Below are 27,904 nucleotides of genomic sequence, written 5' to 3' on the forward strand. Positions count from 1 at the left end.
AACCAAGATGTTTGCGAGTTTTTACAGTAGAAATAAGGTTGTCGTCCATGACTAGAGGAGGTGGTTTGCACGATCTCTTTTCCTAGAGAAAAGCACAGTTTCAGATTTTGGGATTAAAATTCACCAGCCAAGATCTTGACCAGTCTGTTATTTTACGAGGATCTCTACTTAGGACAACAGCGGATGCTTCCGGGAAATCAACAGTTAAATAAAGGGTAGTATCAGATGTTGGCCTGCAGATCATTTACAATATCGTTTATATAAAAGAGAAACAAAAAAGGTCCAAGTATTGAACCCTCAGGGACGCCAGCGGAAATCTCTCGCCAGGACGAAGAAGTATTTGAAATGACAACTCACTGCCGACGGCCCGAAAGGTAAGACGAGAACCATTCTAGGAGCTTCCCGCGTGTTCCAAAAGAAGACAGCAGACCCCGATGTCAGACGAGCTATTGAAGGCTTTTGATATATCACAAAACACCGCTCGCACTTCCTCATCCAGTGCTTGACATATTTCATTGTAAAAGAAAGTCAGCTGATTTACAGTTAAATAATCTTTTATGAAACCAGATTGATGTGGGGTTATGAGTTTGTTAGCGGCAATGTAATTGTAGACATGCTTGTGGATACAGCGAGACAGGACGATAGTTAGACTGATTTGGATGGATCGGACTTCTTGAATATTGGCGCGACATTAGCAAATTTCCAAGAAGAAGGGGAAAAAAGATTGCTGAAGGAGCTGTGAATGTTGAAATAAACGGACAGGGGCTTAGCAAGAACGCTAGATCCCTCCTGGATAAGACGGGGACTGACCAAATCTGGACCACATGCCTTTCCGGGGTCGATTGAATACTATCTATATAACGTCTTGAACTGATATAGATATGTCATGAAGTGAGCATCTGCTGACAGGGATATTTGGTAAGTTGTGAACAGAATCGTCTAAGGATGACTGAGAACAGAAGTATTGATTTAATAAGTTTGCTTTGTCTACATCGCTTGAAGCTTGAATATTGCCACTTTTTAAGGTCGGGATAGACTTTGAGGAGTATTTTTGGTAAAGATTAAACCGGTTCCTTATTCTTTATCGCCGCCATGTTTCAAAATTACAGGACCTTGCAAATATAAGTTTTTCCCCAAATCTAAGCAAGGCTTGTCACACATTACCTCTACACACTTTGCAGTGGTTCCAACCCATTTGTCACAGAAAATGTGGATAAATATGACCGGATGAATGTAATAGGTTTTTTTCTCGTAATAGCTGAAATATAAGTATTTTGGCTGTCATTTTCAAAGAATTTTCACATAACACACATGGTGCTCAAATGTCAGAGAAAAAAATATCTCTTAAAGGTTTAAAATGCATAGACTTGTGCCTCCGCAGTATATCAGGTTTTGATTGTGATGTGCAAATTTTAAGATACATGGCCCCTACTTGTCTTGGTGTTTTTGTTATTGTTTAAAGATCATTTATTAACATAAGGTATCAAATCTTTTTTAATAAATCTAGCTATGTATGACAGGTCTGAAACTTTGGTATATTTTATCTGGGAAGAAGATATATATCATTGCTCCAGATTTTATCAGTTTATTTACTATTGCGCAACCTATTCTTACCGCATTATTGTAGAAATGTCGCGTTGTAAACTAAACTAGGGGAGGTAATTCATGGTAAAATTCAAGATGGCAGATACCCGGCAAGCGAAAGATTTCGAACTTTTGTTTTTTGATACATTTTCTCATGAAAATGCAGAGGTATATGCATTGATGTTGTCATTTAAATTAAGAAAACTCCCGGCTTCTTTTAACCTGGTATAATCAAACCAGAAACAGCAGCTTTAGGAAGTGCATGCAGCTTAAAAGAATTTGCACGAGTTTCCAAAAGCGAAACAAAATTTAAATTTCATTATTTTCAATTCTTGTTTTTATATATCCTTTAGTTAAACCCTTTAGTCTAACATCATTAGATAGTGAAAGATTTCTGACAGTGAAAATACCTGTTGCAGCATAAAAACATGTCAAGAAAAGTACAGGCTGTTCACTTAAAATTGCTGGATCCGACTAAAAAAGATTGTTTTGCCAACTGGGCTAATTTATATGAGGAAAAGTTGAAAATTTTATCTCGTTTATACAGAATAAGTTTGTTGTGATTCTTGAAAGTTCTAACATAGTTTCCATATTAAGGCAGTAAGCCAATATCAGTGTTTGAGATTAGCGGTATTCCGATAGCCCGTGGCTACCGAATTTCAGCTTGGGCTACTGATTTTCCGCAGATACAATCCTGACCAGGCTACCGTTATTATACGCCCGACTCTTAAAGAGCAGGGTGTATTATGTGAACACCCGTGGGGGGTGGTCGGCGTCCAAAAGCATGTCCGCTCTCTAAGTCGAACAGTTTTCATCCGATCTTCACCAAACTTGCTGACAATGTTTATGGGCATAATATCTCGGCCATGTTCGATAACCACCCAAATCACCCCCAGGCACTCTTGGAGTATGGCCCTTGAATTAACGTAACTGAATTTTTTTTTTTTAGACTGGCATATTTTGTGACAGTCTGGCACTCTTGTTTCCTAATGTGATTTAATAAAACATGCTAATTAAATGCGTATAGCATCGTGATTTCAAACGATCTCCAATAATAAACGCTTATTGTTAAAGAATGTATCACGCATCGTCTAGGAACGCTTACTGAATTGACGCATCGTCCAGACTGAGGAACACTTATTGAATTATTGAAACTGTATGAGCATGCTTGATTGTGTGGTCAAAATCGTGAGGGAATCAAATTCAAACTGTTCCATAAATTCTTCCAGACAAGTGATTAAGAGTTAGTCAGATCACAGTCATGCAGTAGATCTTAAAAACTTTCACAAATGCAAACCAATGCCGTTCACATTACCTGTTGGAAGACGGTCGGAAGACTGTTCCGATGCATTCGATTCCTGTTCTCCTTCTAGGAATCCCCAATTGAGCATGCCCTAAGTTAACAATATGGCGAATTTCTTGAAGTATTTTGACGGTGCAAAACCGGGTTTGAAATGTAAGTCAGGCAGGTTTTATAGTGCAAAAATCAGATATTTTATGGTGTTAAAGTTTTGGCTAGTGAAATTGGTGTCAGGCTTGGAAATCTGGTAGCCCGAACGAGCTAGTGAATTCAAATCCGAATTTCGTACTCTGCAATATTGAAAAAAACTTACGTAAAACATGCACATGCACAATGGTTCAAGGCGTTGGTATAAAATCCAATGATTTTGTAAGAATTAAGTTAAAAGCGTAACATTTGAGCAAATAATACTTCTGTTTCCGCAAATTTTTGAAGTGTTGCCATATTAAGCCTAGTGTGATGATGCAATAAGAAATGACTAAGCGCAGGCATATTTTTAATGAGATCATGCCTTTAAAATTTTAATAGCGATTAAGTGTTCTTTTCCTATTTAACACAGCTGCACAGACCTTTTGGGTTAAAATTGAATTGAATATACAGGTACATAAATAAAATTACTACCCAGTAATACTAATTTTTAACCAGGTTTTCATAGAAAACCGGTTATTAGATTGGGGTAGGATGGGTGGGCGGGCATCAAACTTCGTTTCCGCACAATAACTTTAGTTTGGAACAAGCTATAGACACCAGACTTGGCCTATAGATAGATGGTAAGGAGATGAAGGTTGGAATTGCATTTGGGTCAAGGTCGCTGTTGCTAAAAATAGAAAAAATGGTTTCTGCACAATAACTTTAGTCTTTCAAAATGACATGAGCTTCTCAATTCAAACTGATAACAAAAGGTGTGATCACTAGTCTTTTTGTCACGATCAAATAGCCAGTAACTACCGGCAATTAACGTGTCACCTCTTGTCAATTATGTTGTTCACAGTTTGATCTCGGTTAAAGATAATTCTCTATCTTTAATTAGTATCATAATTTTTGTGATTTATTAACATTTCTTTCATCAAAACACTTTTAAATTTATATGAAATTAATTTTGTTTGTCTAATGAAAGAAAAATAAACCATTCGATCTTTTACGGAACATAACGGCAATCTTAGATTTTAGCGGTGACAGTAAGCACGGGGAGTAGTTTCCCTTTACCAAAATGGCGAACATCGGTAACAAACTTGTTTTGAAATTGGAAAATTGTCTATACCTGACAGCTGTGTATTATGCGCACCCACGCTCGGGGGTGGTCCCGGGGGTAAAAAAACTGCGCATTATACATGGGTATCTACGGGAGTGAGATCATCAAAAAGGTGGTTTCAATTTGGACTTACTTACTGCCACCAAAATTTATGTACAGCAAGCTTATCTGAAAAATTAGCTTTGAATGATATTTAGGATCCCTGTTACTAAAAATAGAAAAATGGCTTCCACTCAATATCACTTATTGTCAATTGGTGTGTAAATAGCTTTTATCAAACACAAAAGGTTGGGAATGTATTTGAGGTCACTTAGATCAGGGTCAAGGTCAATGTAGCTAAAATAGAAAAATGGGGTCATATTTGAAATAAAAAATAGAATTTTGTGCTGTGGAATGGAAGAGTGTTGGTTCAAATCTCACTCAGATCCAAAAATTTTTTTTTCTTTTTTCGGTTTTTTTTTGTGACAAAAAGGTCATTTTAATGCCATTGGGTAACTAAAAATAGAAAAATATGGTCATAGTTATAATAAAAAATAGATTTTTTTCATAATAGAATATGACCATTTTTAGCTCACCTGTCACAAAGTGACAAAGTGAGCTATGGTGACCGCTTGATGTGCATTGTCACTCGTGCGTAGTACGTCATCCGTCAGCAATTTGTAAAAAAATCTTCTTCTTGAAAACCACTGGGCAGAATTACACCAAACTTCACAGGAAAGATCCTTGGGTGGCCCCCTTTCAAAATTATTCAAAGAATTGAATTCCATGGAGAACTCTGGTTGCCATGGCAACCGAAAGGAAAAACTTAAAAAATCTTCTTCTCAAAAACCAGAAGCCCTAGAGCTTAGATATTTGGTGTTAAGCATTGCCTAGTGGACCTCTACCAAGTTTGTTCAAATCATGACCCTGGGTTAAAATTGACCCCGCCCCTTGATTTTACATTTGAAAATCTTCAAATAATTTCTAAAAATAAACCAGAAGGCTTAGAGCTTAGATATTTCACATGTAGCATTGCCTAGTGGACCTCTACAAAATTTGTTCAAATCATGACCCCTGGGGTCAAAATTGACTCCGCCCCAGGGGTCACTTGATTTTACATAGGAAAATCTTTAAAAAATCTTCTCAAAAACCAGAAGCCCTAGAGCTTAGATATTTGACCTGTAGCATTGCCTAGTGGACCTCTTCTAAAGTTGTTCAAATCATGACCTAGGGGTCACTTGATTTTACATATGAAAATCTTCAAAAAATTCTTAAAATAAACCAGAAGGCCTAGAGCTTAGATATTTCACATGTAGCATTGCCTAGTGGACCTCTACAACATTTGTTCAAATCATGACCCCTGGGGTCAAAATTGATCCCGCCCCAGGGATCACTTGATTTTACATAGGAAAATGTTTAAAAAAAATTCTTAAAATAAACCAGAAGGCCTAGATCTTAGATATTTGACCTGTAGCATTGCCTAGTAGACTTCTACAAAATCTGTTCAAATCATGACCCCCGGGATCAAATTGGCCCCGCCCTACGGGGTTACTTGATTGTACATAGAAAAATCTTCAAAATTTTCTAAAAATAAACCAGAAGGCCTAGAGCTTAGATATTTGACATGTAGCATTGCCTAGTGGACCTCTACAAAATTTATTCCAATCTTGACCCCCCAGGGTCAAAATGAACCAGCCCCAGGGGTTACTTGATTGTACATAGGGAAATCTTCATAAATTTGCTAAAAATAAACCAGAAGGCCTAGATCTTAGATATTCGATATGTAACATTGCCTAGTAGACTTCTAACTACTTTATTCAAATCATGACCCCCGGGGTAAAATTGGCCCTGCCCCAGGGGTTACTTGATTGTACATTGGAAAATCTTCCAAAAAATTTATAAAAATCATCAGTTTGACATTTGAAACATGTAGCTCATATTACTCAGGTGAGCGATCCAGGGTCATCATGACCCTCTTGTTTTAAAGAACCTGTTGGCATGATGCAAAGTTTGAAAACCTGGTTTTCGTGGAATTTCGACGTTTATTGTCGGCTCATCTGTTGAAAAAAAAAGTAGATAAAGTTTTTGTATAAGCTGGTATCTCAGCATCTGCTAATGGAAATGGATTGAAACTGATTATCTGACTTGCAATACATAGGTTCCATGACTGTATTTTGCATTTTTGCAAAGTCATGCCCCTTTTTTGACTGAGCAATTTTTTGGTTATGTTTATGTTGTATGCTGACCAGTATCTTGGTAACCACTTTGTGGGAATGCCTTTATGGAAAATTTTGAAAATCTCAGCTGGATTTGCATGCAAGTTTTTGAAGTAATTTGTCAGAATTGTCTCTCGCTATACCTCTCTGAGGTGTGAAATTCGGGTGAGCAATGAAGGGCCATAATGGGCCCTCCTATTTCTATAGTTGTATGCTTTTTGTGTATAGAAAGGCAAATCTCGTTTATGGTTTGAAAGTACACGTCCATTTGTTATTTCAGATCTGTATATTAAATAAATATATAGTTATTTAAACATTTATTAGGCAAATTTTTCTGTTTCGTTTTTTTAGCTCACCTGTCACATAGTGACAAGGTGAGCTTTTGTGATCGTCCGTCGTCCGTCCGTCAACAATTTCTTGTCTGCACAATAGTGGTTTCATTTATGATTTTATTTTAACCAAACTTGCACACAACTTGTATCACCATAAGATCACGGTTCCTTTCTTGAACTGGCCAGATCCCATTATGGGTTCCAGAGTTATGGCTCCTGAAAGGGCCAAAATTAGCTATTTTGACCTTGTCTGCACAATAGCAGCTTTATTTATGATTTGATTTTTACCAAACTGACACACAACTTGTATCACCATAAGATCTTGGTTCCTTTCTTGAACTGGCCAGATTCCTTAATGGGTTCCAGAGTTATGGCTCCTGAAAGGGCCAGAATTAGCTATTTTGACCTTGTCTGCACAATAGCAGCTTATTTTATGATTTTATTTTAACCAAACTGGCACACAACTTGTATCACCATAAGATCTCGGTTCCTTTCTTGAACTGGCCAGATTCCATTATGGGTACCAGAGTGATGGCCGCTGAAAGGGCCAGAATTAGCTATTTTGACCTTGTCTGCAGAATAGCAGCTTCATTTATGATTTGAATTTAATCAAACTTGCACAAAACTTGTGTCACCATAAGATCTCGGTTCCTTTCTTGAACCGGCCAGATCCCATAATGGGTTCCAGAGTTATGGCCCCTGAAAGGGCCAAAATTAGCTATTTTGACCTTGTCTGCACAACAGCAGCTTCATTTATGATTTGATTTTAACCAAACTTGCACACAACTTGTATCACCACAAGATCTTGCTTCTTTTCTTCAACTGGCCACATTCCGTCATGGGTTCCAGAGTTATGGCCCCTTAAAGGTCCAAAATTGGCTATTTTGGCTTTTGCAGCCATATCTAGAGACTTCATTTATGGTTTTATTTGATACAAACTTCCAAAATATCTTCAACAACAATAAATCTTGGATTCCATGACAAATCAGATCCAATTGTAGGTTCCAGAGTTATTTTATATCTGATTACCTCCCCTGATTGGAATCAAAATGGATTTATATCAGTAAGTACTTACAGGACTTATTTGAAATTTCATTATTGTTATTAGTTGGACTGAGACAATCAGGGTAGATAACTATGGACTGATTTTATGTCAAATTACCTCCCTTTATTTCAAATTAAAATTGTTATATCTCCATAACTACTGAAGATACTGATCTGAAATTTCATTTATGTCAACAGATTTATTTGGCAGATCCTTCTTTTGTCCACTTACAATATTTTTTTTTAATTACTTCCCTTTTACATTACTATAAATAGCTTATTTTTAGTAAATTTTTTATTATTGGCCGTAGGGAAAACACGAGACCAGTTTTCTGTGGTACAACATGGATGGTACCTCCAATTTTTAGGTGTATTTTAACATATCTATACCTTGTAAGATTTTTTTTTTTCTTTTTGGTTAAATTTCTTCCCTTTGTTGTTCCTGTCCTTTGGGCTTAGATATTTTTTCTGAGGACCTTTTGTCCTCAAGTGCAGTGATAACAGGTGAGCGATATAGGGCCATCATGGCCCTCTTGTTTGGTTTAGCAGCAAGAGCAAGATTAAGTTATAAAACTTTTTGACAATTCCACAGCCTATTTATCATGTTTATACAAATATCTTATTCATGTAAATGTGAGAGACTGATAAGTGTCCAAGAAATACAAGACCTTTGATATTTTACTTTTTTATTTGCAGGAATTGAATCTTGACTTAGTTCAGTTTCCCCGCCCTGTTGTTATTGGTGAGGTGAGGGTAATCCCGCTCCAGACACGTGTCCAAGCTGATGTTCCCGGTGGTGTCCGACTTGGGTAAGAGATACACTGCATAAAATTTAGTTATTTTTAATCAAGACATCTTCCAAAATGTATAGAAACTGAGAAAGCTAGTCAAATATTTCGAAGTACAGGAAATTGAAGAAAATTTGTTTGTCTACTCTAAAAAGTAATTTGATTATACTTTGTAACTAATAAGTGTATTGTAATTGTACCCCCCGACAACAAAGTTGTAAGGAGGGGTATACTGGTTTCAGGTTGTCTGTCTGTCCGTCTGTCTGTCTGTCCGTAGACACAATCTTGTGCGCACCATCACTCTTAATCCCCTTGACACAATTTAATGAAACTTCACACAAGTGATCAGTAACAACAGTAGTTGTGCATGGGGCACATTAGGTTCTTTCAGAAAACAAAATTGCAGAGTTACAGGACTCTGTTTTTTGTTACTATACTATATACATAGACACAATCTTGTGCGCACCATCTCTCCTCATCCCCTTGACACAATTTAATGAAACTTCACACAAGTGATCAGTAACAACAGTAGTTGTGCATGTGGCATGTTAGGTTCTTTCAGAAAAAAAAAAGCAGAGTTGCGGGACTTTGTTTTTTTGTTACTATACTATATACATAGACACAATCTTGTGCGCACCATCTCTCCTCATCCCCTTGACACAGTTAAATGAAACTTCACACAAGTGATAAGTAACAACAGTAGTTGTGCATGGGGCATGTTATGTTCTTTCAACGACAAAAGTTGCAGAGTTACGGGACTTTGTTTCTTGTTAACATACTATGTACATACAGTCTGCATATGCAATCTTGTGCGCGCCTAATCTTCCGAATCCTTGCACACAATTTAATGAAACTTCACACAAGTGATCAGTAGCAACCCTAGTTGTGCATGGTGCATGTTACGTTCTTTTAGAAAACTTCTGCATAGTTATGGGACTTTGTTTTTTGTTACTATACTGTATACATACAGTCTATATACATACAGTCCACATAATCTTTTGTGCGTCAAATTGCAATGTACTGTGTCAGTGCATGCGGGGGGTACATTCATCACCTTTAGTGATAGTTCTAGTTTATCTTAGTCTTTTTGAAACTGTTAATATATTACAGATACAGGACAGTATGTAAAAAATTGTTTATTAATTGTTCATTTTAAATGCATAGCTCTATAAGTTCTAGAGAATGGATTTTACATAATGGTACATCATTTGTCAGATTTATTATTATATTTGTGCAGAGTTTCTTATGTCTGTATTATATTTTACAGAGCTACAAATCCGTCAAATTTCAAATTAGAGTTATTTGTGAACAACCTCAGCAAACCAAATGCCTCCACATTTGAAAAGTTGGGCCTGTAAGTTATATATTTATTCATATTGAAATTATATCTCTTACTTTTCTTCTGATCAGGTTTTTCCGCAAAATAGACATCATTGGGGCTGCCTTTATTAAATGTGGTTTCGGTGTATTATTAATTTGGACAGTTTGCTCAAATATTGATATAAAAGATACTTAAAGATACGTATCACTTTATCACATTAAGGGATCAGTTATATATGCCAGATATATATTTCTGCTTATGAAATCTCTAAAAAAGCCTTGTGCAGGTATTTTCTCTCAAACTGGGTTAGTTTCTTATTGAATTTACTGCCTTAAATAAACTGCCTTTGCATAAAATGCAAATTACAGTCTTTACAGAGTGTTAGTTCTATGGGTCACAATGTATAACTGGTATCAGTATACATGTTCAGTTTTAATGCATTATTATGTCTCCCCCAGGAGACATATTGTTTTTGCCCTGTCCGTCCGTCTGTCCGTCCTTCCGTCCGTCCGTCCGTACGTCACACTTCATTTCCGAGCAATAACTGGAGAACCATTTGACCTAGAACCTTCAAACTTTATAGGGTTGTAAGGCTGTTGGAGTAGACGACCCCTATTGTTTTTGGGGTCACTCTGTCAAAGGTCAAGGTCACAGGGGCCTGAACATTGAAAACCATTTCCGATCAATAACTAGAGAACCACTTGACCCAGAATGTTGAAACTTCATAGGATGATTGGTCATGAAGAGTAGATGACCCCTATTGATTTTGGGATCACTCCGTCAAAGGTCAAGGTCACAGGGGCCTGAACATGGAAAACCATTTCCGATCAATTACTAGAGAACCACTTGACCCAGAATGTTGAAACTTCATAGGATGATTGATCATGAAGAGTAGATGACCCCTATTGATTTTGGGGTCACTCCATCAAAGGTCAAGGTCACAGGGGCCTGAACATGGAAAACCATTTCCGATCAATAACTGGAGAACCACTTGACCCAGAATGTTGAAACTTCATAGGATGATTGTACATGCAAAGTAGATGACCCCTATCGATTTTGGGGTCACTCCATTAAAGGTCAAGGTCACAGGGGCCTGAACATTGAAAACCATTTCCAGTCAGTAACTTGAGAACCACTTGACCCAGAATGTTGAAACTTATTAGGATGATTGGTCATGCAGAGTAGATGACCCCTAAAGATTTTGAGGTCACTCTGTGAAAGGTCAAGGCCACAGGGGCCTGAACATTGAAAACCATTTCCGGTCAGTAACTTGAGAACCACTTGACCCAGAATGATGAAACTTCATAGGATGATTGGTCATGCAGAGTAGATGACCCCTAACGATTTTGGGGTCACTCTGTTAAAGGTCAAGGCCACAGGGGCCTGAACATGGAAAACCATTTCTGATCAATAACTAGAGAACCACTTGACCCAGAATGTTGAAATATCGTAGGATGATTGTTCATACAGAGTAAATGACCCCTATTGATTTTGGGGTCACTCCATTAAAGGTCAAGGTCACAGGGGCCAGAACATTGATAACCAGTTCCAATCAATAACTTGAGAACCACTTGACCCAGAATGTTGAAACTTCATAGGATGATTGAACATGCAGAGTAGATGACCCCTATTGATTTTGGATTCAGTCAATTAAAGGTCAAGGTCACAGTGGCCTGTTCATGTAAAATCACTTTTTGGAAATAACTTGAGAACCACTTGACCTACAATGTTGAAACTTAATAGGATGATTGGACATGCAGAGTAGATGACCCCTATTTATTTTGAGGTCACTTGATCAAAGGTCAAGGTCACAGGAGCCTGAACAGTGACTTGAGAACCACTAGGCCAAGAGTGTTGAAATTTAGCGGGATGACTGGACATGCCAAGTAGATGATCCCTATTGCAGCCAATCATCAGTGTCTCTTTGACTTTCGCTCCTGACCCCTATTGACTTCTTGCCTATAGGACTTTGCATTGGGGGAGACATGCGCTTTTTTACAAAAGCATTTTCTAGTTCACAGTAGGTTATGTTTTATTTCAGCTTGGATTACAAGGCTAATGATGAGATACAGATGATGACTGAAGTACAGGTGAGATTGATCATTGATAAACAGTCAAACTTGTACTTTGTATTATAAAGTATTTTGTTGTTAAATTGTTTTTGGATTATAATCAACCAGCCCACTTAGCCCAATAGGGAGATCACAAAGCATTTTTTATGTAAGCTGATTTTAGTTGGAATTGTTTGAAATAGTCAAGCTGGTTGTCATTAGGCAACTCTTGTTTTATTGCATGCAAATGATTAATGCTTTTTTATTTGCTTAAGGTCAAATGCATACAAGGGGTGTCTGAAATGTCATGTTGTTAACTTAAAGGCGCTGACTTGTTTTAATTACTTGCCTGTCATCTATGCATGTTCAAGCCATGTTAGGGTTGAATTCTTTCATGTAAGGTAACCTAGTGGGATAGTTTGCATTGGAAATTGGATGGTCCTTTCAAGCAATCGTTTGTTTGATCATGTATTGTAGATAGGGATGTCTTGATTTTTTATGCCCCCGAAGGGAGGCATATTAGTTTTCAACTGTCCGTCCATTAGTTCGTTCGTCACAACGTTAACTTTTTGCATGAAGTCACTTTACTAGCAAACCACTGCACCCAGGACCTTCAAACTTCACATGCTGATAGTACTTATTGAGTACACGACCCCTACTGACTTTGGGGTCACCAGGTCAGTCAAGGGGCTGCGGGGGCATTTGTCACCATTAGTGACAGCTCTTGTTTTTTGTGAATTTTATGTCAGCTAGATTTTTTTTATTTGTCTCTTCACAGATTCCCACTGATGGATTGATCCTAAAGGGCTGGTACAATACCCTTACCATAGCTATATATGGTGCACTTACTAATGTCACAGTGGAACCAGAGGCACTGCCTCCACCTCCCCCACCCCAGCCGAGGAAACAAGGTATGTTAGTGGTTGGTGATGTATTACAAAGCATTTTATTAGATCAGCTTACTTGAATTATATATTGAATAGCATGGGAATTTAGCTTCAGCAGATATTTAGTAATCTCTTTGAAGTAAAATAAACACTGTCCATGATATGAGTTATACATCTTTAGTCAGAGAGGAGGCTTGCATTTTAATTTGGTGCAGTATCATTCTAGTGAAACTCTGTGCATTGTTAACATATCTCCACAATTCTTTCTTGTATGTGAGTTTCCTCATACAGTTCAAACATCAGTTACTTCTGTTTAAAAAAGGTATTTGTTTCTTTACTGTTGATTTCAAACAGGTACCATCTATTTTCACTTATAACATGCATTTTTAGGAGTCAGTCCAGTTCAAAGGGTGGGGAGCATCTTACCAACGCATACTATAAGGAAATTAAAAGAAAACTTCTCACAGGCCCTGAAATTTACTTAATTGAAAACAATATTTCTTGAAAAGTCATGGAAGTTGAAAACTGTCAATTTTATCATGGGAATTCTGAAAAGTATAGTCTTACGTTTTGCAGTACAATCTTTAAAATTGCAGTAGATTATGGAAAATTATTAAAGCAGTATTTAGAACTATTTCTTCAGAAAGAAGTATGGTGAAGTGCTGGTAATGATATCTTAAATGAGGTGCAAAATCAGATATGTATGAATTTGTGTCATGGAAAATTTTTAAGGATGAAAGTCTGTAAACAACTCATCATTTTTTTGTAATCAAAAGTGTTCTTGTTTTGTTCCTTAATCATGTGCAACATATCATGGAAAACTTTTAAAAAAAATCGTATTTAGCTTCAGCTACCCCAGCCCAGCCAGTACCTGTATCAGTTTCAATACCAGTGTCCAGAGATGTTAAAACAGAGCCTAGAGACATTAAGGCAGAGCCACGAGACTGGGAGTCTACACAACCTGTAGTACCTCCACCACATACCACACAACATCCACTCGACTACATTCAGCAGCAGTTACAGCAGGCTAATCTCCAACAGGTATAATGGTACAATATTCATTATTTGTGTGTGATTTATGCTGTATTGAAATTGTTAATCAGAGTAAACAGATGTGTATCAGCTGTTTTGTTCATCTGTCTGTCTGTTTCCTTGTCCAGAGTATTGCTTTGCAAATTTCAAAAATGTGTGTATTCTTAATTTACAAACAATTTTAAAGAATTGATACTAAATTTTGAAAGTCTTTTCAAACAAAATAAAGTCTTTGGAAATCTAAAGGTGTTGATACATATTTCTTAGAAATGAAAGTGCTTGAAAAGATTTTACAGATTTCTGATTTTTGAAGAGTCAGTTGTTGATTTATTTTCAGTCGGGTCCATTAACTGTAGCATCAGCCCATCCTGGTCCTCACCCCATGGCTATGGTTCCACAGCCTGTCCCTGCACCAGGACAGATGCCCCCAGTTCAGATACCACCTGGACAGATTCCATTAGGAGTTCCGCCTCCAATGCAGGACTATCCAAGGCCAGATGACTATGGACGCCATCCAGGGGACACAGACAGATTCTCACCAGGTAAAGAAATGTTAAAAATGAAAGTTAATATTAACCTGCTTTTAGTTATAGTTCCGTTAAAAATTACAATTCATTTGTTTCCTCCAAGAGTTTATTTAACACCATGCCCTTTAATTACACTGCAGAAAGTTTCCAAGTGAGCAAGCCCAGAAGCAATTGAGTAAATTGCAAGCTAGAGTTACAATTTTGGGCAGCCTATGTGACTTAAATCTTTTGCCCCTTACCAATGAGGGTTCGAGTCCCAAAAGAGGTATATAATTATTCATGTGAGGAAGCCATTCATTGGGCTTATGGAAGGTTGGTGGTTCTACTCAGGTGGCCCCACATTATGAAATAATACCCAGAAGCTGGAAATTTGTTACATTACCTATAATTGTGTTGGTGTGATGATAAACTCAACAACAAAAGTAGTCACAGGCTGGTAAAAAGGAATCAGTGTAAACTTAGCAGATCATGTTTGATCAAAAAAAAATATTTGAAATACTTAAGATGTATCTGTTTCCATCTGATGTTAAGACTTTGCTGAAACATGTTCTTGTATTTGTTGACTTGAACAGTTAACAGGAAATAGCACATAGTACATGATTATAAAACTGTGTTTTGAGAGAAATTTCAGAACGGCATCATCTGATTGGTTGTTATTGAGAATTCGTTGTCAATTTGACCAATGACATTGTTGCATTACAAGATAAGACTGGTCAACACACTCAGGATTTATATCAACTTTTAGTCTGCTAAATTTCTAAAATGGTCCATCATTCAAATTAAGCAAAACCATTTATTATTCAAAAGGGTGTTCACTGAAAATTTATTGACTGAATAGCTGTAGAATTATGCATTTTGTTATGAGCACAATGGTTATTGGCAAGAAACAAGCAAATAAGTTATGTATTTATTTTATGATTGTTGTTTAAGGAGCTCGCCCAGCAAGTCATGACCGAGATATTGGAGAGCCTAAAGACCATTATGACAGGGAACCGTACGAAGATTCAAGGTCAAGGGATTCATGGGGTTTTCATGATGGCAGGGATAGAAGGGACAGGTTAGACAGGGAGTACCAAACGTCAAGGTAAACACAACACATCAGAGCAGTATTTGAGCCGTGCCATGAGAAAACCAACATAGTGGCTTTGCGATCAGCATGGATCCAGACCAGCCTGCGCATCCGCGCAGTCTTGTCAGGATCCATGCTGTTCGCTAACGGTTTCTCTAATTGCAGTAGGCTTTGAAAGCGAATAGCAAATGCACTATGTTGGTTTTCTCATTGCACGGTTCATTTGTTTTTTCCAGGAAAAATATATTAAGAATACAAATTAAGGTTCCATACTTAGAGATGGTACCTACCCGAGAAAATCTAAGGGGAACAACTCTGAATTGACCAATAAACTGAAGCCAACATAAAACATTGGTCAAAAGTGAAAGAAAAATCAAATAGGTCCTTTTAACAACAAGTGATCAGGCAGACAAAATATGACCTACGTTTGTTTAAATCTCATTGTATTCAATATACAATATGCACGCTTTTCTCATGGCTTACACTGACAGTTATTTTATAAATTGTAGTATGGCCCTGATAGAAAGTTTGGTAGTGCATGAAAATAAAGTAAAATAATGCATAAATTCCATTTATAAAGAAATTTTACGACATTAAGCAACGTTATTAAGATTTGATCTTTACGCCAAAGTTATTTGTTGTTCCCAATGATGATACACGTGCACTGGCTTACTCAAAATTTAGATACTAAATTCTAAAAACATAAAATGTATATTTCCAACAATGAAAAATTTCAAAAAAGTTAAATTGGTATCACGTTTGTGTAACAATGTAGCCAGACTGGATTTATTTGTCATTTCAATCGATCGTTTTCGAATTGCTTCTTATGTTTTAGTCATTTTGAAGAATTTTCTCATACTTATCAGGTGTACTTTGCTGCAAATAATGTAACACAAAAAGTCATTATCATCAAATGAAATCACAACATTTTATGGTAGTGGTTGTAAGTACAACATTTTAAGGTAACTGATAGGTAATGACTCGGCAATGTATTTTAGCAATTCAACAGTTTCTGGATGGAACTCTCACGATCATTGTTTTCCATGAAAATCGGATAAATGCTTAAAAAGCATAATATTATTGAGATTACTTTGATTTTCGTTACTGTTCAACTACCCTTAAAAACTACAAGGTATTAATTTATTCTTGTAAACAAGGTAAGCGGGTAACTTCAGATATCAACATTAATTTACAACTTAAACTGCTTACACAACCTGAAAAAAAGATTTCGTCAGGGCCTCTTATTTATAATATATCAACAATTATCACCTGAATTGAGTGCTTTCATGAATGAAAAATATTGATGGCAAAATGGTGTAGGGGTTTGTTTACATTATAAAATCGTTAATATCTTCTTTCAGGTACATTTTTGGTATGGTTTTGGTAAGCTTATAATAAAGAGCATGTCATTCTCTTTCACTCAGATTTTTTTCATTAGTTTTAGACTCTTGGCTAGTCTTGGATTTTGACTTTATTAAAAGACAAAAGAAAGTTCAGTATAGGCTCTTTCAAAGTGTTGAAAGTAGACCAAACTTACACTATATTCTATTGAATCTATGTAGATGTGGAGAATTTTAATACAGACTATAATTGGGGATGTCCTAAAACCATTGAAAAATGGTCAATACAAGAGTTGTCCATTTTGCTTCAGATATTTTGAGAAAGCCATTTTTTAAATATGAAAAATTTCTATTTTTACATGGAGAGGAGGAAAACCTTAAATATGTTTGGTAATTTGGTGCACTTAGCTATAATTTCACTCTGTAAAAAATATGTAAAGATGAATTTGAATTTTTTAGGTACCATCTCTACCATACTGTATAAGTAGTTCTTCATACAGTTTGAAAAGTTTTTACAGTTGGAAGATAGTAAAGCCCAGTTATGTTACGTAATAATGAAAACACAAGTCAAAAATTTAAAATGTCAGTTTTTAAAATGTGATGAACCATTTATATAAATGTTTGTTAGACATTTCTAACAGATAGGTTTTCAAGATGTAGCTGTACATATATTAGAATTTTAAGCAGTTTGTTTGGAAAAGTGGAAGTTGGTGTTTACACCAATTATGGGATATTATTATTTATTACTGTAAACTTGGGGGTATGGGAAGGGGTTAGGGCACTGTAAATGTAAGTAAAAGAAGTTTGTTGTTTTAACAATTAAGAGACAGTTTACTGTCCAGAAACAACATTTGTTTTTTTCCAGTATTTTATTAGTGATGCTTATGTGCTTAATACAATCCTTAGGGATCATAATGCAAGTGTACACATCCAGTTCAGAAACTCTTCCTTTCATTTTAACAGAGTAATTAATTCTTGCCTACCTAGCGGGGAAAGTATACATTTGCCAGAGCTCTTGCCAGGGATATATATTCCTGTCTTTCCCTAGGGAAAACCCTTGTCTAAAATAGCGTGCACTTAGGTGACGTCACATAGTAATGGCACTATTGTGACATCATAAACTATATAAATAATGCCAGGAAATACCTAAATCTGTTTATCAACACGGTCTATTTTGAACGTGATAGGCAAGAAAAATGATCTAACATGTCTGCCTATGTAAGACAGCTGTTTTCCCAACCCTCTGGACAGCCTGGATAAAAAACCTTGCTAACGCTCGGTTTTTTATTCCACATTGTCCCTCGGGTAGGGAAAAACCTGTCTTACACAGGCAGGCATGTAAGATCCTTATATTCTGCTTTATTGTTGTTTACCATGAATAACTTTGAAACCAATGAAAGTATTGCATTCAATGTAACCCCTGTGATGACACTGTACATTTATGTGCTCTATGATCCAAAAGAACCAGAAAATATAACAACACTTAGACCAAGAACTAGAAAGCCTTAATAATCATAACTCTGCATGAAGAAATTTATGTAATTTTGTATTAAGTGATATCATGATTGTTATTTTCTCTGACAGTTTTGTGGGGGTATGAATCACTTGTAGTGAAAACTGTAGATCAGAATTGAAAAACTTCCCATACCTTCACATAGAGTAAAATAGTGTATTTATTTGTTTGAAATATTTATTGTAGGGAGGGATCTAGAGACAGGGAAGGCAGAGAGTTCGGTAGAGACGGACGTGACTACAGAAATAGGGAGGATAGAGACTGGGATAGGGATAAACTGCGTGACAGAGACAGGGACCGTGAAGCCAGGGGAAGTCGAGAAAGACTGAATGAATATGAGAGAGATTCTAAAGATAGAGTTTATGATGATAGGGGCCGTGGTTATGGTGACAGGAGAGATAGGGACTTTGATCAAGAGCAGGGATACGATAGAAATAGAGACATTGAAATGGACAGGGACAGAGAAAGGGGCCGTGATTATGAAAGAAATTATGAAAGAGGGAGGGAAGGTTATAGAGAACAGGACAGAGGTAGAGATAGGGATCTTGATAGGGGCCCAGAGCAGGAGGTGGATCAGACAAGAGACTGGGATGGGGACAGAGCTAGGGACCTTGATAGAGGTCATGACCTTGATAGAATGCCAAGAGATTTACGTGATCGAGGTGGGTTCAGAGACAGAACAAGAGAAGACTATCGTGAAAAAGAACGTTCAAGAGAAGTTTTCATGGAAACAGAAGCACCTAGAAGTCCCTCAAGGTCGAGGTCAAGGTCATTTAGTGGAGATAGGTTCAGTTCAAGGTCAAGGTCACCTAGTCCAAATAAGCCAGTAGTAGAGACACCGCAAGCAATTTCACCAATTGTCAGGTGAGACAGTTTCATTAAAACTTTTCGTTTTTCGTGAATACAAAAGCTTGATGGAAATAGGTAACAATTTAGATACCTAAAAATGTGACTTGAAATGTTTTCAGTTGGAAAATATTGTGAAGGAAAACTAAAACAAGTAGGTAGTAGTGATTAAAAGATTCAAAGGTACATTTTAATGAAGACTATTGTAAATACCTTTGAATAGTGAAAGTTAGAGCTTAGGGAGGACTAAAGTTTACACATATTTATGCATTAAATGGACTGTGATTTTAGGCCAAGAAGACAGGAGTCACCAAGTCGTGAGATGAATAGAATGAAAGAAGTATTACCAGAGCAACCGTCCTCTCCTTCACCAGAGATTGAGCCAGGTAATTAATGTATCATCTGTTAAACAACAGTATAGTTGATGTCAAGCTAATCAGGTATAATTGGATCAAAGCATTGTTGCACAAGAAGAAGTAGAAGGATATTCTGTTTTAACATTAATTTCGTAATTTCATTGTAGGACTCTTCGCAATAACTTCTGAGAAACTAGAAATCCTTTAGTATAAATCTGCTGAAAATGGTTTACTTGACAATAAGAAAATTTGCATGAAACCCCATTTAGAAGAGTAGAATCAAATTAGCAAGAAGACTTATATATTTATATAACTTGAAAACTTTAGCAAACAAGAGCTGTTTTACTTTTTGTAGATATCCCATAAGCTACTTAAAGCAAATGCAGATTTCAAGTTTACAGTTGGTGCAAAGCTGACAAAATATTCTGTTCCGTTTCATATTTTAAAACTAGATTGTTTATGTCATATCAAATGTACTGTTGTCATTTAGAAGAACAGGAAATACCGCCATTTGAGCCGATGTCACCAGATGTGGTGGGGAGTCCTATGGAACAGGCTTACATGTCTGATGGCGACTATGAGGCAATCTCTTCTGAAGATGAATTCATAGACATTGATACTGATGTGGTAAGACATTTCATAACTACTTGTACTGTGTATAAAGGTATCTCTAACAATGGGTACAGAATTGTGGTGACTATACTGTGGTGGAATGGGTAAAACATACATTTATGAGATTTATATGTGTTGTAGTACTTGCTTTATAGACACACAATTATATATTTTTCACTTGACTATTTGAGCCGTGCCATGAGAAAACCAACATAGTGGCTTTGCAACCAGCATGGATCCAGACCAGCCTGCGCATCCGCGCAGTCTGGTCAAGATCCATTCTGTTCGCTTTTAAAGCCTATTGGAATTGGAGAAACTGTTAGCGAACAGCATGGATCCTGACCAGACTGCGCGGATGCGCAGGCTGGTCTGGATCCATGCTGGTCGCAAAGCCACTATGTTGGTTTTCTGATGGCACAGCTCATTTGAAGAATTGTGAAAGCTATTTTACTCAAGGAGGCGACATCATAGGCATCACACCTTGGTCAAAGTTTTGTTAGCATCTTAGTAACTGTTGAATGATTAGTTTGAGACTTCACACAAACCTTCCTAGCCACCAAATCTAATGAATTAACCAAGTTAGATAACTCTTGGTTGAATTTATTACAATTTACGGCCCTTTCCCACTTAAGAAATTGGATTTAAGTTTTACATGCAACTAAATGTCAAGCTGTTATTGAGTAACAACTACCTGTATTGGATTCAAACTTTACAAAAGACTCTCGGTAGAAATTAATTCTAATTATACTTTACTGGAGTTTGAAGTTTTGCATGCAAGTTGTTATCATTTTCATAATGAAATTTTAATTTGTAAAATATAGTGAAAGAATTACTCAGTTTCGCATGTCTTGACAAGTTATGGCCCTGATTTGACTTGGAATTGGTTGAATAGTCAAGCATGCTGTCATATGTACAGCACATTCTAGTCTTAGAATTATTATCATTGTGTGGTATGAATTTCTTGTACTTACTTAGAAATATATATTTTAATACTTAGCTTTCTACTAACTATTCTTGCTTTTATTTTTATCTCACCTGCTTATAGATCACTTTGAAGGAAAACTGTTCTCTGCACACCAACTGCATCCTAGTTTGAGCATCTTGATGACAAAATTTTATGTAAATATTTCTGGATGAAACTTGCATTTTTGTACAAGAGCACCAATTAAAAGTGTATGAAAAAAGATTTTCCTTTGAAGTAAACTAGCAACGTTTTGCTTATTTCTTATTTGTATAAGATTTATGTTTGTTATTCAGAGGTTTGGTTTTAGATTAACCCCACGGCGTAGACATGGCTCTGTGAGTTTCTCATTTGCATGCCTTTCTATTTCTACCTTGTAGTTCTTGTTTCACTGTAATCACACCTGGTAATCTCCAGCGTCCTGGTACGTGGGTTGATCCAGGAGGAAGTTGAAGGAGTCATAAAAATGTGCATAATGAAAAGAAAACAACAAAAATACCTTCCCTAGTACTTGATGTATTTCCAATATTTTCTGAAAATACCATAGAAATTCATTGTTTACTTGTTGCAATATCAGCATGTACATATAGCATTGTAACTGGGATCGCTGCAGGTAACTGACATTGACGTCAAAAAGTGATTTTTAGCTCATCTGATTTTTTGAAAAAAAATGATGAGTTATTGTCATCACTTGAGCGGTTGTGTCGGCGTCGGCGTTGCCTGGTTAAGTTTTATGTTTAGGTCAGCTTTTCTCCTAAACTATCAAAGCTATTGCTTTGAAACTTGGAATACTTGTTCACCATCATAAGCTGACCCTGTATCGCAAGAAACATAACTCCATCTTGCTTTTTGCAAGATTTATGGCCCCTTTTGTACTTAGAAAATATCAGATTTCTTGGTTAAGTTTTATGTTTAGGTCAACTTTTCTCCTAAACTATCAAAGCTATTGCTTTGAAACTTGGAATACTTGTTCACCATCATAAGCAGACCCTGTACATCAAGAAACATAACTCCATCTTGCTTTTTGCAAGATTTATTGCCCCTTTTGGACTTAGAAAATCAGTTTTCTTGGTTAAGTTTTAGGTTTAGGTCAGCTTTTATCCTAAACTATCAAAGCTATTGCTTTAAAACTATCAACACTTGTTCACCATCATAAGTTGACCCTGTACAGCAAGAAACATAACTCCATCCTGCTTTTTGCAAGATTTATGGCCCCTTTTGGACTTAGAAAATATCAGATTTCTTGGTTAAGTTTTATGTTTAGGTCAACTTTTTCTCTTAAACTATCAAAGCTATTGCTTTGAAACTTGCAACACTTGTTGACCATCATAAGCTGACCCTGTACAGCAAGCAACATAACTCCATCCTGCTTTTTGCAATAATTATTGCCCCTTTTGGACTTAGAAAATCATTTTCTTGGTTGAGTATTATGTTTAAGTCAACTTTTCTCATAAACTATAAAAGCTATTGCTTTAAAACTTGCAACAGTTTTTCACCATCATAAGTGGACACTGAACATCAAGAAACATAACTCTATCCTGCTTTTTGCAAGAATGATGGCCCTTTTTAGACTTAGAAAATCATGGGTAGGACAATATTTCTATTACACAAAAAAAATCAGATGAGCGTCAGCACCCGCAAGGCGGTGTTCTTGTTTTCACTAAGCAATAACGAGCCTGATCACTGCATAGGTATTTTTATCTGGCAAGGATGCCATTGTAGTTTGTACAGTTGACAGATGGAAGACATAACTATTCATCATTATAATTTTACATGATAATGTTTGTTATTTTGATGTTGTTTGGTGCTTGTCTATATTTTGTTCTCTGTTTCTTAAAGAAACTGTAAGGAGTGAACTTTGACGTTCTATGGATTTTAAACGAAACAATCCTGGAATATAATATTTACCCATGTAATCAAAATTTGAATTAGGTTTTATCTTGGTATAATTTCTATACTTATATAACAATGAATAAATCTGCAATGGATGCAGTGGCATAATTTCTGGATCAACCCTCGTATATAGCTAACTGAAGCCATTGTTTCAACTGTTATTAAATGGAAATTTATCTCCTGTGTTCCCTGCCATAAAGGAAACAATCCTTCATGTTTACCTTTCCAATGTTGATGAAAAATGAGCACCCTCGAGTATATTGTAGTACATAAAGTTGGAAACTGTTACAGCTTGTATAGTTAGTTTTAATAGGTATATAAATTTTATAGTCTCCTTTTATATGACATAATCCTGTTTTGTGCAAATTTTACTGCTACATGTTGTATTTCTGGTCATCAGAGTTCTATGTGTTTCTCTCATTTTACAAAGTCAAAAATGAATTTGAAATTACCCTTTGAAAAGTCAAAATCTGATTATTTCAAAAATATAGAAATACAAAAATATAGAAATACCTTGAAAACTTACAGTAAAAGGTAAAAAGAATGTAATGTTGAGATTCGGAATATAACTAGAGGTGCATTTGTCTTTTATGTTTTAGGGCCCGTATTCATCTTGAATGAGTTAAACTGTAAACTGCAAATAACTGTGTTAACTCCTTAAAATGGGTTACTGTATAGTTTTATAAATCTAGTTAAATGTTAGTTAGAGATTGCCATGTTTCTATCAAAATTAATGCAAAAATACAGATAATTTATGTTTGAAATATTAAATATGTGACTGATAAATATGGGATCAGGTTCAATGTTCAAACCTTATTTGTATCTTGTATTTTTCACCTCTGTAAATTGCTTACCTCAAAACTAATTTACTATTTAACACGCTAACTTTAATGTGTTTTTTTTTTCCATCATAAAAAGAAGTAAAAACAAATTATTTTTGCTGTCAGAAGTGTATTTAAGGGATATTGTGAACTTTTAAAGTTCATTCTGATCATAAGAAATTTGATTTGTAGCTATGTATATTTTTTGGACACTTAGAAAAGAATAAAAATGCCTTCCTACCTGCACTATTTTTATATGCTAGTTTCAAAAAATGGACATATTATATGATGGTGAGTACATATGTTTGTCCGTCTGTCTGTCATAGTTTGTGTCCTGGGCATAACTCAATAACCATTCAAGGTATTGACTTTAAACTTAGTATATAGGAGATGATGTGCCTAGCTCATGGTCAGCAGGTGAAAGGTCAAGGTCACAAATAGAGCTTAAAGGTCAAATTTGACCCTCGTATTTAGTGTCTGGAGCATAGTTGAATAACTATTTAAGGTTTTGAACTTGGTATATGGGTAGGTGGTGATAAGGTGATATGCAGGTATATAGGTAGGTGGTGATAAGATGACGTGCAGAGTGCATAATCTGGGTTGGTAGGTCAAAGATCAAGGTCACAAATGGAGCTCAAATGTCAATATTGTCCTTCATATCTTGTGTCCGGAGCATAACTTGATAACCATTCAAGATATTGACTTCAATCTTGGCAATTGGTCGGTGGTGATGGGACCATATTCAGAGTGCATGAACCAGGACTGTAGCTCAAAGGTCAAGGTCATAGTAAGTTCAAATCTGTTGGTCATATTTTGTGTCAAATGAGCATAGCTTAATAACCATTCAAGGTATTGACTTCAAAGTTGTTATGAGATGATGTGCAGAGCTCACAAACTCAGTTGGTTGGTAAAGGTCCAGGCCACAAATTGAGTTAGAATCTGTCCTTTGTATTTTGTGTTAAGAACACAACTTCAAAACTATTCAAGGTATTGACTTTGAACTTGGAATATAGATAGGTGATGATGAGTTGATTTGAGGAGCGCAACAATCCACATTACTCCCCCCACATCCACGAAAACCGTTCTGCTTTCAGCGAATGCAACACATCCACATGACTCCAACCCCACATACCAACCTGAGATAAAATCTGGATAGACTCATTTAGTCCTCCACTACAAAAATCTGCAAAGTGGTCATGTGACTTAAACTGTTTTAGTTTGACTTAAGATGAAACAAGCAGTAAAACTCAACAAAACAGACAATATGTTTCCCATTTCCACCAATAGATGACACATAGTCCCTTGTAATTCTTACTCTCTGATTATACATTACATATACTCAAAAATTTAAGATGCATGTTCAATTTTATGTTTATTAATGAAAAACTGTGTTTTATCAGTAAGATAAAATCCATTTAATTCACTGTTCTCCATTCAGAGTGACTGTTAAATTACCTATGGACTTGTATATTGTGTCCTAATTTTTTATGTTGTGATATTTGAAGGGTTTTTTTATACGCCTGAAGGAACGTTCTATGTTATACCCCCTGTGTCCATCTGTCTGTCCGTCCATTAGCGATTTCATGTCTGCTCTGTAACTTTTGAACTCCTGTTGATTTTGTAGTTTTTTCTGGTTTGCATGAAATTTGTGTTTCTGTTTGAAGAAGTACAAGATTAATGATTTAACAGTTAATCTTGGACAATATTTATAGCAGTATAATATGTGGCATTAAATGTGTGGCAGGATCCACAGATTTTAATGGTGCCTTCTTAGCGGATTGGTTAAGGTTGCTGACTTCAAATCACTTTCCCCTCACAGATATGCCGGTTCAAGTCTGTCTTGCGGCGTAGAAGTCTTCATGTGAGGAAGCCTGGCATTGAGCTGACTTACAGAAGGTTGGTGGTTCTACGAAAGTGCCCACCTGTAATGAAATAATGCCAGCAGGGGTACCAGGGGGTCTTCCTCCCCCATAAGTAGCTGGAAAATAGCCATATGACCTGTATTTGTGTCTGTGTGAGGTTAAACCTGACCATAAAGAAAAAGACAGATTCTGTTGCTGATGATTACTACAAAAGGATAGTCTTCAGTATATAAAAAAGATGTTTTAATCCAGTGCTTTTCTTTTATGTTAGTAATACTGAACAGTGACAAAATATCTTTCAAAACATAAAAAAAAACTCCAGAGCAAATTGAAAATACACTTGGAAAAAATAAGGGGTTTTGCATGGTATAAATCTATATGTTAAAGCACCAGACACATAGTTTAGAACAACATATACATGTAGTATGCCTCTTTAAAACCGGTCTATTTATATATTTATCATAATTCTAAAATATTTGAATGCATTCTTTAGAAATTGAGCAAATTTTGTTTGAGAACTTGAAAATGTTTTAGTTCCAGTTGCTTGAATGTTCCCTTTATCACTTTCAGGGCATTGACTACGAGATGGATGAGGAGGCATACAGTTATATAACTGCACCATTCAACCCGTATCAGTTTGAAATGTCCTCCCTATCTGTAAGTTATCTCTCAATTTACATGTAAATTTATCTCTTACTTGCTGTCCATCACTGGAGTCATGACTACACCTTCCAATATGACATCGGTACTGGTTTTTCCAGGAAGTGGACTCAAGATGGTTCAAATATGCTTGAAGCTTTCATCACAATTGAGCTAAAATAAATTAGAATTTACTGTAGTATATTATACTTTACTGTACTTTACTGTCAAATGGAAGATAGAAATGCAAGGAAATTACTTGACTCTTCCTCATGTCCAGTTTATGAGGTAATGTAAAAGCAGAAATTTTTGCTAGGGTTCAATTTTTGCTATATTTGCGATGCCATACATCTCACAAAAATTAATCACCGCGTAAATGTTCACCATTAGTATAATTCAAATTAAAGTATGATACCATCTTTACAATTTCACGAATATTAAACCTCGCAAACATACTTACAACCCAGTGAAAATATGTGCTTTTACAATAGCCAGAACTAGTCTGTCTTGCTTTTGTAAGTGTTTTTACTATGTTTGTATTGATGTATACTATATTGACCATATAGAAATGAAATGAAGTACTTCAGAAGTACTTAATACTTTTTGTTACATTTTATCTGCAGACATATTTATACTGAAACTTAAGTTTAATCAAGACACTGGTCAAAATGAGAAAAATAACATAATTTAGAATTTCTTTTTTCAACCTTTCAGACATTCAGTGATGTATCATTAACACAGTTTGAGCTGGAGAAAGAGAAGTTGTTGAGTCCAGAATATGTCAAGCCAGAAAAACGTCCAAAAGATGCTCAACAGCTGTTTGATATAGTGGAGAAATTTAAGGCAGAGGCACACCATGACAGGTAGCTGATGTTGAAAATTGGTCTTTTAGGCGCTACTTCCACTTTATCCCTCTGGCTTAGGCTCTGAGATTACAAATTAGCAATATTAATGTACATGGATAATAAGGGCCTCTGTTGCTGAGTGGTTAAAGTCATAGACTTTGAATCACTTGCCACTCATCGCTTTAGGTTCAGATCTCATTTGAGGTGTAGAATTCTTCATGTGAGGAAGCCATCCAGCTGGCTTAGGGAAGGTCATAAAGTTCAGTAATGCTAGAAAACTGGAATAAGATGTTACCAGTTTTATGACTTAAAAACTGAACAAGTCATAAAATAAAATTGTCAGTATGATTCAATAAGCGTAATATGTAGCCAGTAAAATACCAAAGGGAGTGGTAGTCTTGTGGTTAAGGTGTTGCACGCTCAACCCAGGGGTTTTGTGTTCAAACCCCTCTGGGGATAGGACCATGCCTTCTCATATGACACCAGTACACTGGGACCCCGTTATAACGCTGTAGTCGGGGTCTAAGGTTTGAGACCCGCGGATCTAGCAGGGTTAAATTTATAACGCGGGTTGATCGTATCAGCGGTAAATGCATTATACCCAACCCACCGGTAATGTATTTTGGACGCTGTTTTTTGTTAATAAAAAATAAGAATCGTATAAATGGGACATTTATTTACCTTAAATGCTACGGAAAAATAAATTAAAAGAATTACAGTCGACATTGTATTAAGAGACCACCCAAGGGACTGCCAAGAAGTTGTCTCTTAATGGAATGGTCTCTTAATGAATTTCAGTCAGATGAAAAGAAAAGTTATTTTTCGGCGACGCCG

The 27,904-nt window shown here is 36.2% G+C and overlaps 1 protein-coding gene across 3 annotated transcripts in view; it reads left to right on the plus strand.

Moving 5' to 3' along the window:
- Positions 1-1,652: 1,652 nt before the first annotated feature.
- The window catches only part of LOC123549593 (protein virilizer homolog), a 59,530-nt gene continuing 33,278 nt past the window's right edge, over positions 1,653-27,904 (plus strand). The window contains exons 1-14 of one of the 3 annotated variants that reach the window (XM_053545175.1): positions 1,653-1,752; positions 8,404-8,516; positions 9,763-9,849; positions 11,858-11,906; positions 12,646-12,778; positions 13,599-13,795; positions 14,124-14,328; positions 15,244-15,397; positions 18,422-19,099; positions 19,373-19,467; positions 19,928-20,064; positions 21,307-21,348; positions 26,157-26,243; positions 26,940-27,088. In XM_053545175.1, coding sequence (XP_053401150.1) covers positions 1,666-1,752; positions 8,404-8,516; positions 9,763-9,849; positions 11,858-11,906; positions 12,646-12,778; positions 13,599-13,795; positions 14,124-14,328; positions 15,244-15,397; positions 18,422-19,099; positions 19,373-19,467; positions 19,928-20,064; positions 21,307-21,348; positions 26,157-26,243; positions 26,940-27,088 — 2,213 coding nt within the window. In that variant the 5' untranslated portion in view covers positions 1,653-1,665. The remainder of the gene's footprint in view (positions 1,753-8,403; positions 8,517-9,762; positions 9,850-11,857; positions 11,907-12,645; positions 12,779-13,598; positions 13,796-14,123; positions 14,329-15,243; positions 15,398-18,421; positions 19,100-19,372; positions 19,468-19,927; positions 20,065-21,306; positions 21,349-26,156; positions 26,244-26,939; positions 27,089-27,904) is intronic. The other 2 variants (XM_053545176.1, XM_053545177.1) reach the window with 2 other exon arrangements.

This window comes from Mercenaria mercenaria, chromosome 6 (genome assembly GCF_021730395.1).
Source record: "Mercenaria mercenaria strain notata chromosome 6, MADL_Memer_1, whole genome shotgun sequence".
NCBI classification, from domain to species: Eukaryota; Metazoa; Mollusca; class Bivalvia; order Venerida; family Veneridae; genus Mercenaria; species Mercenaria mercenaria.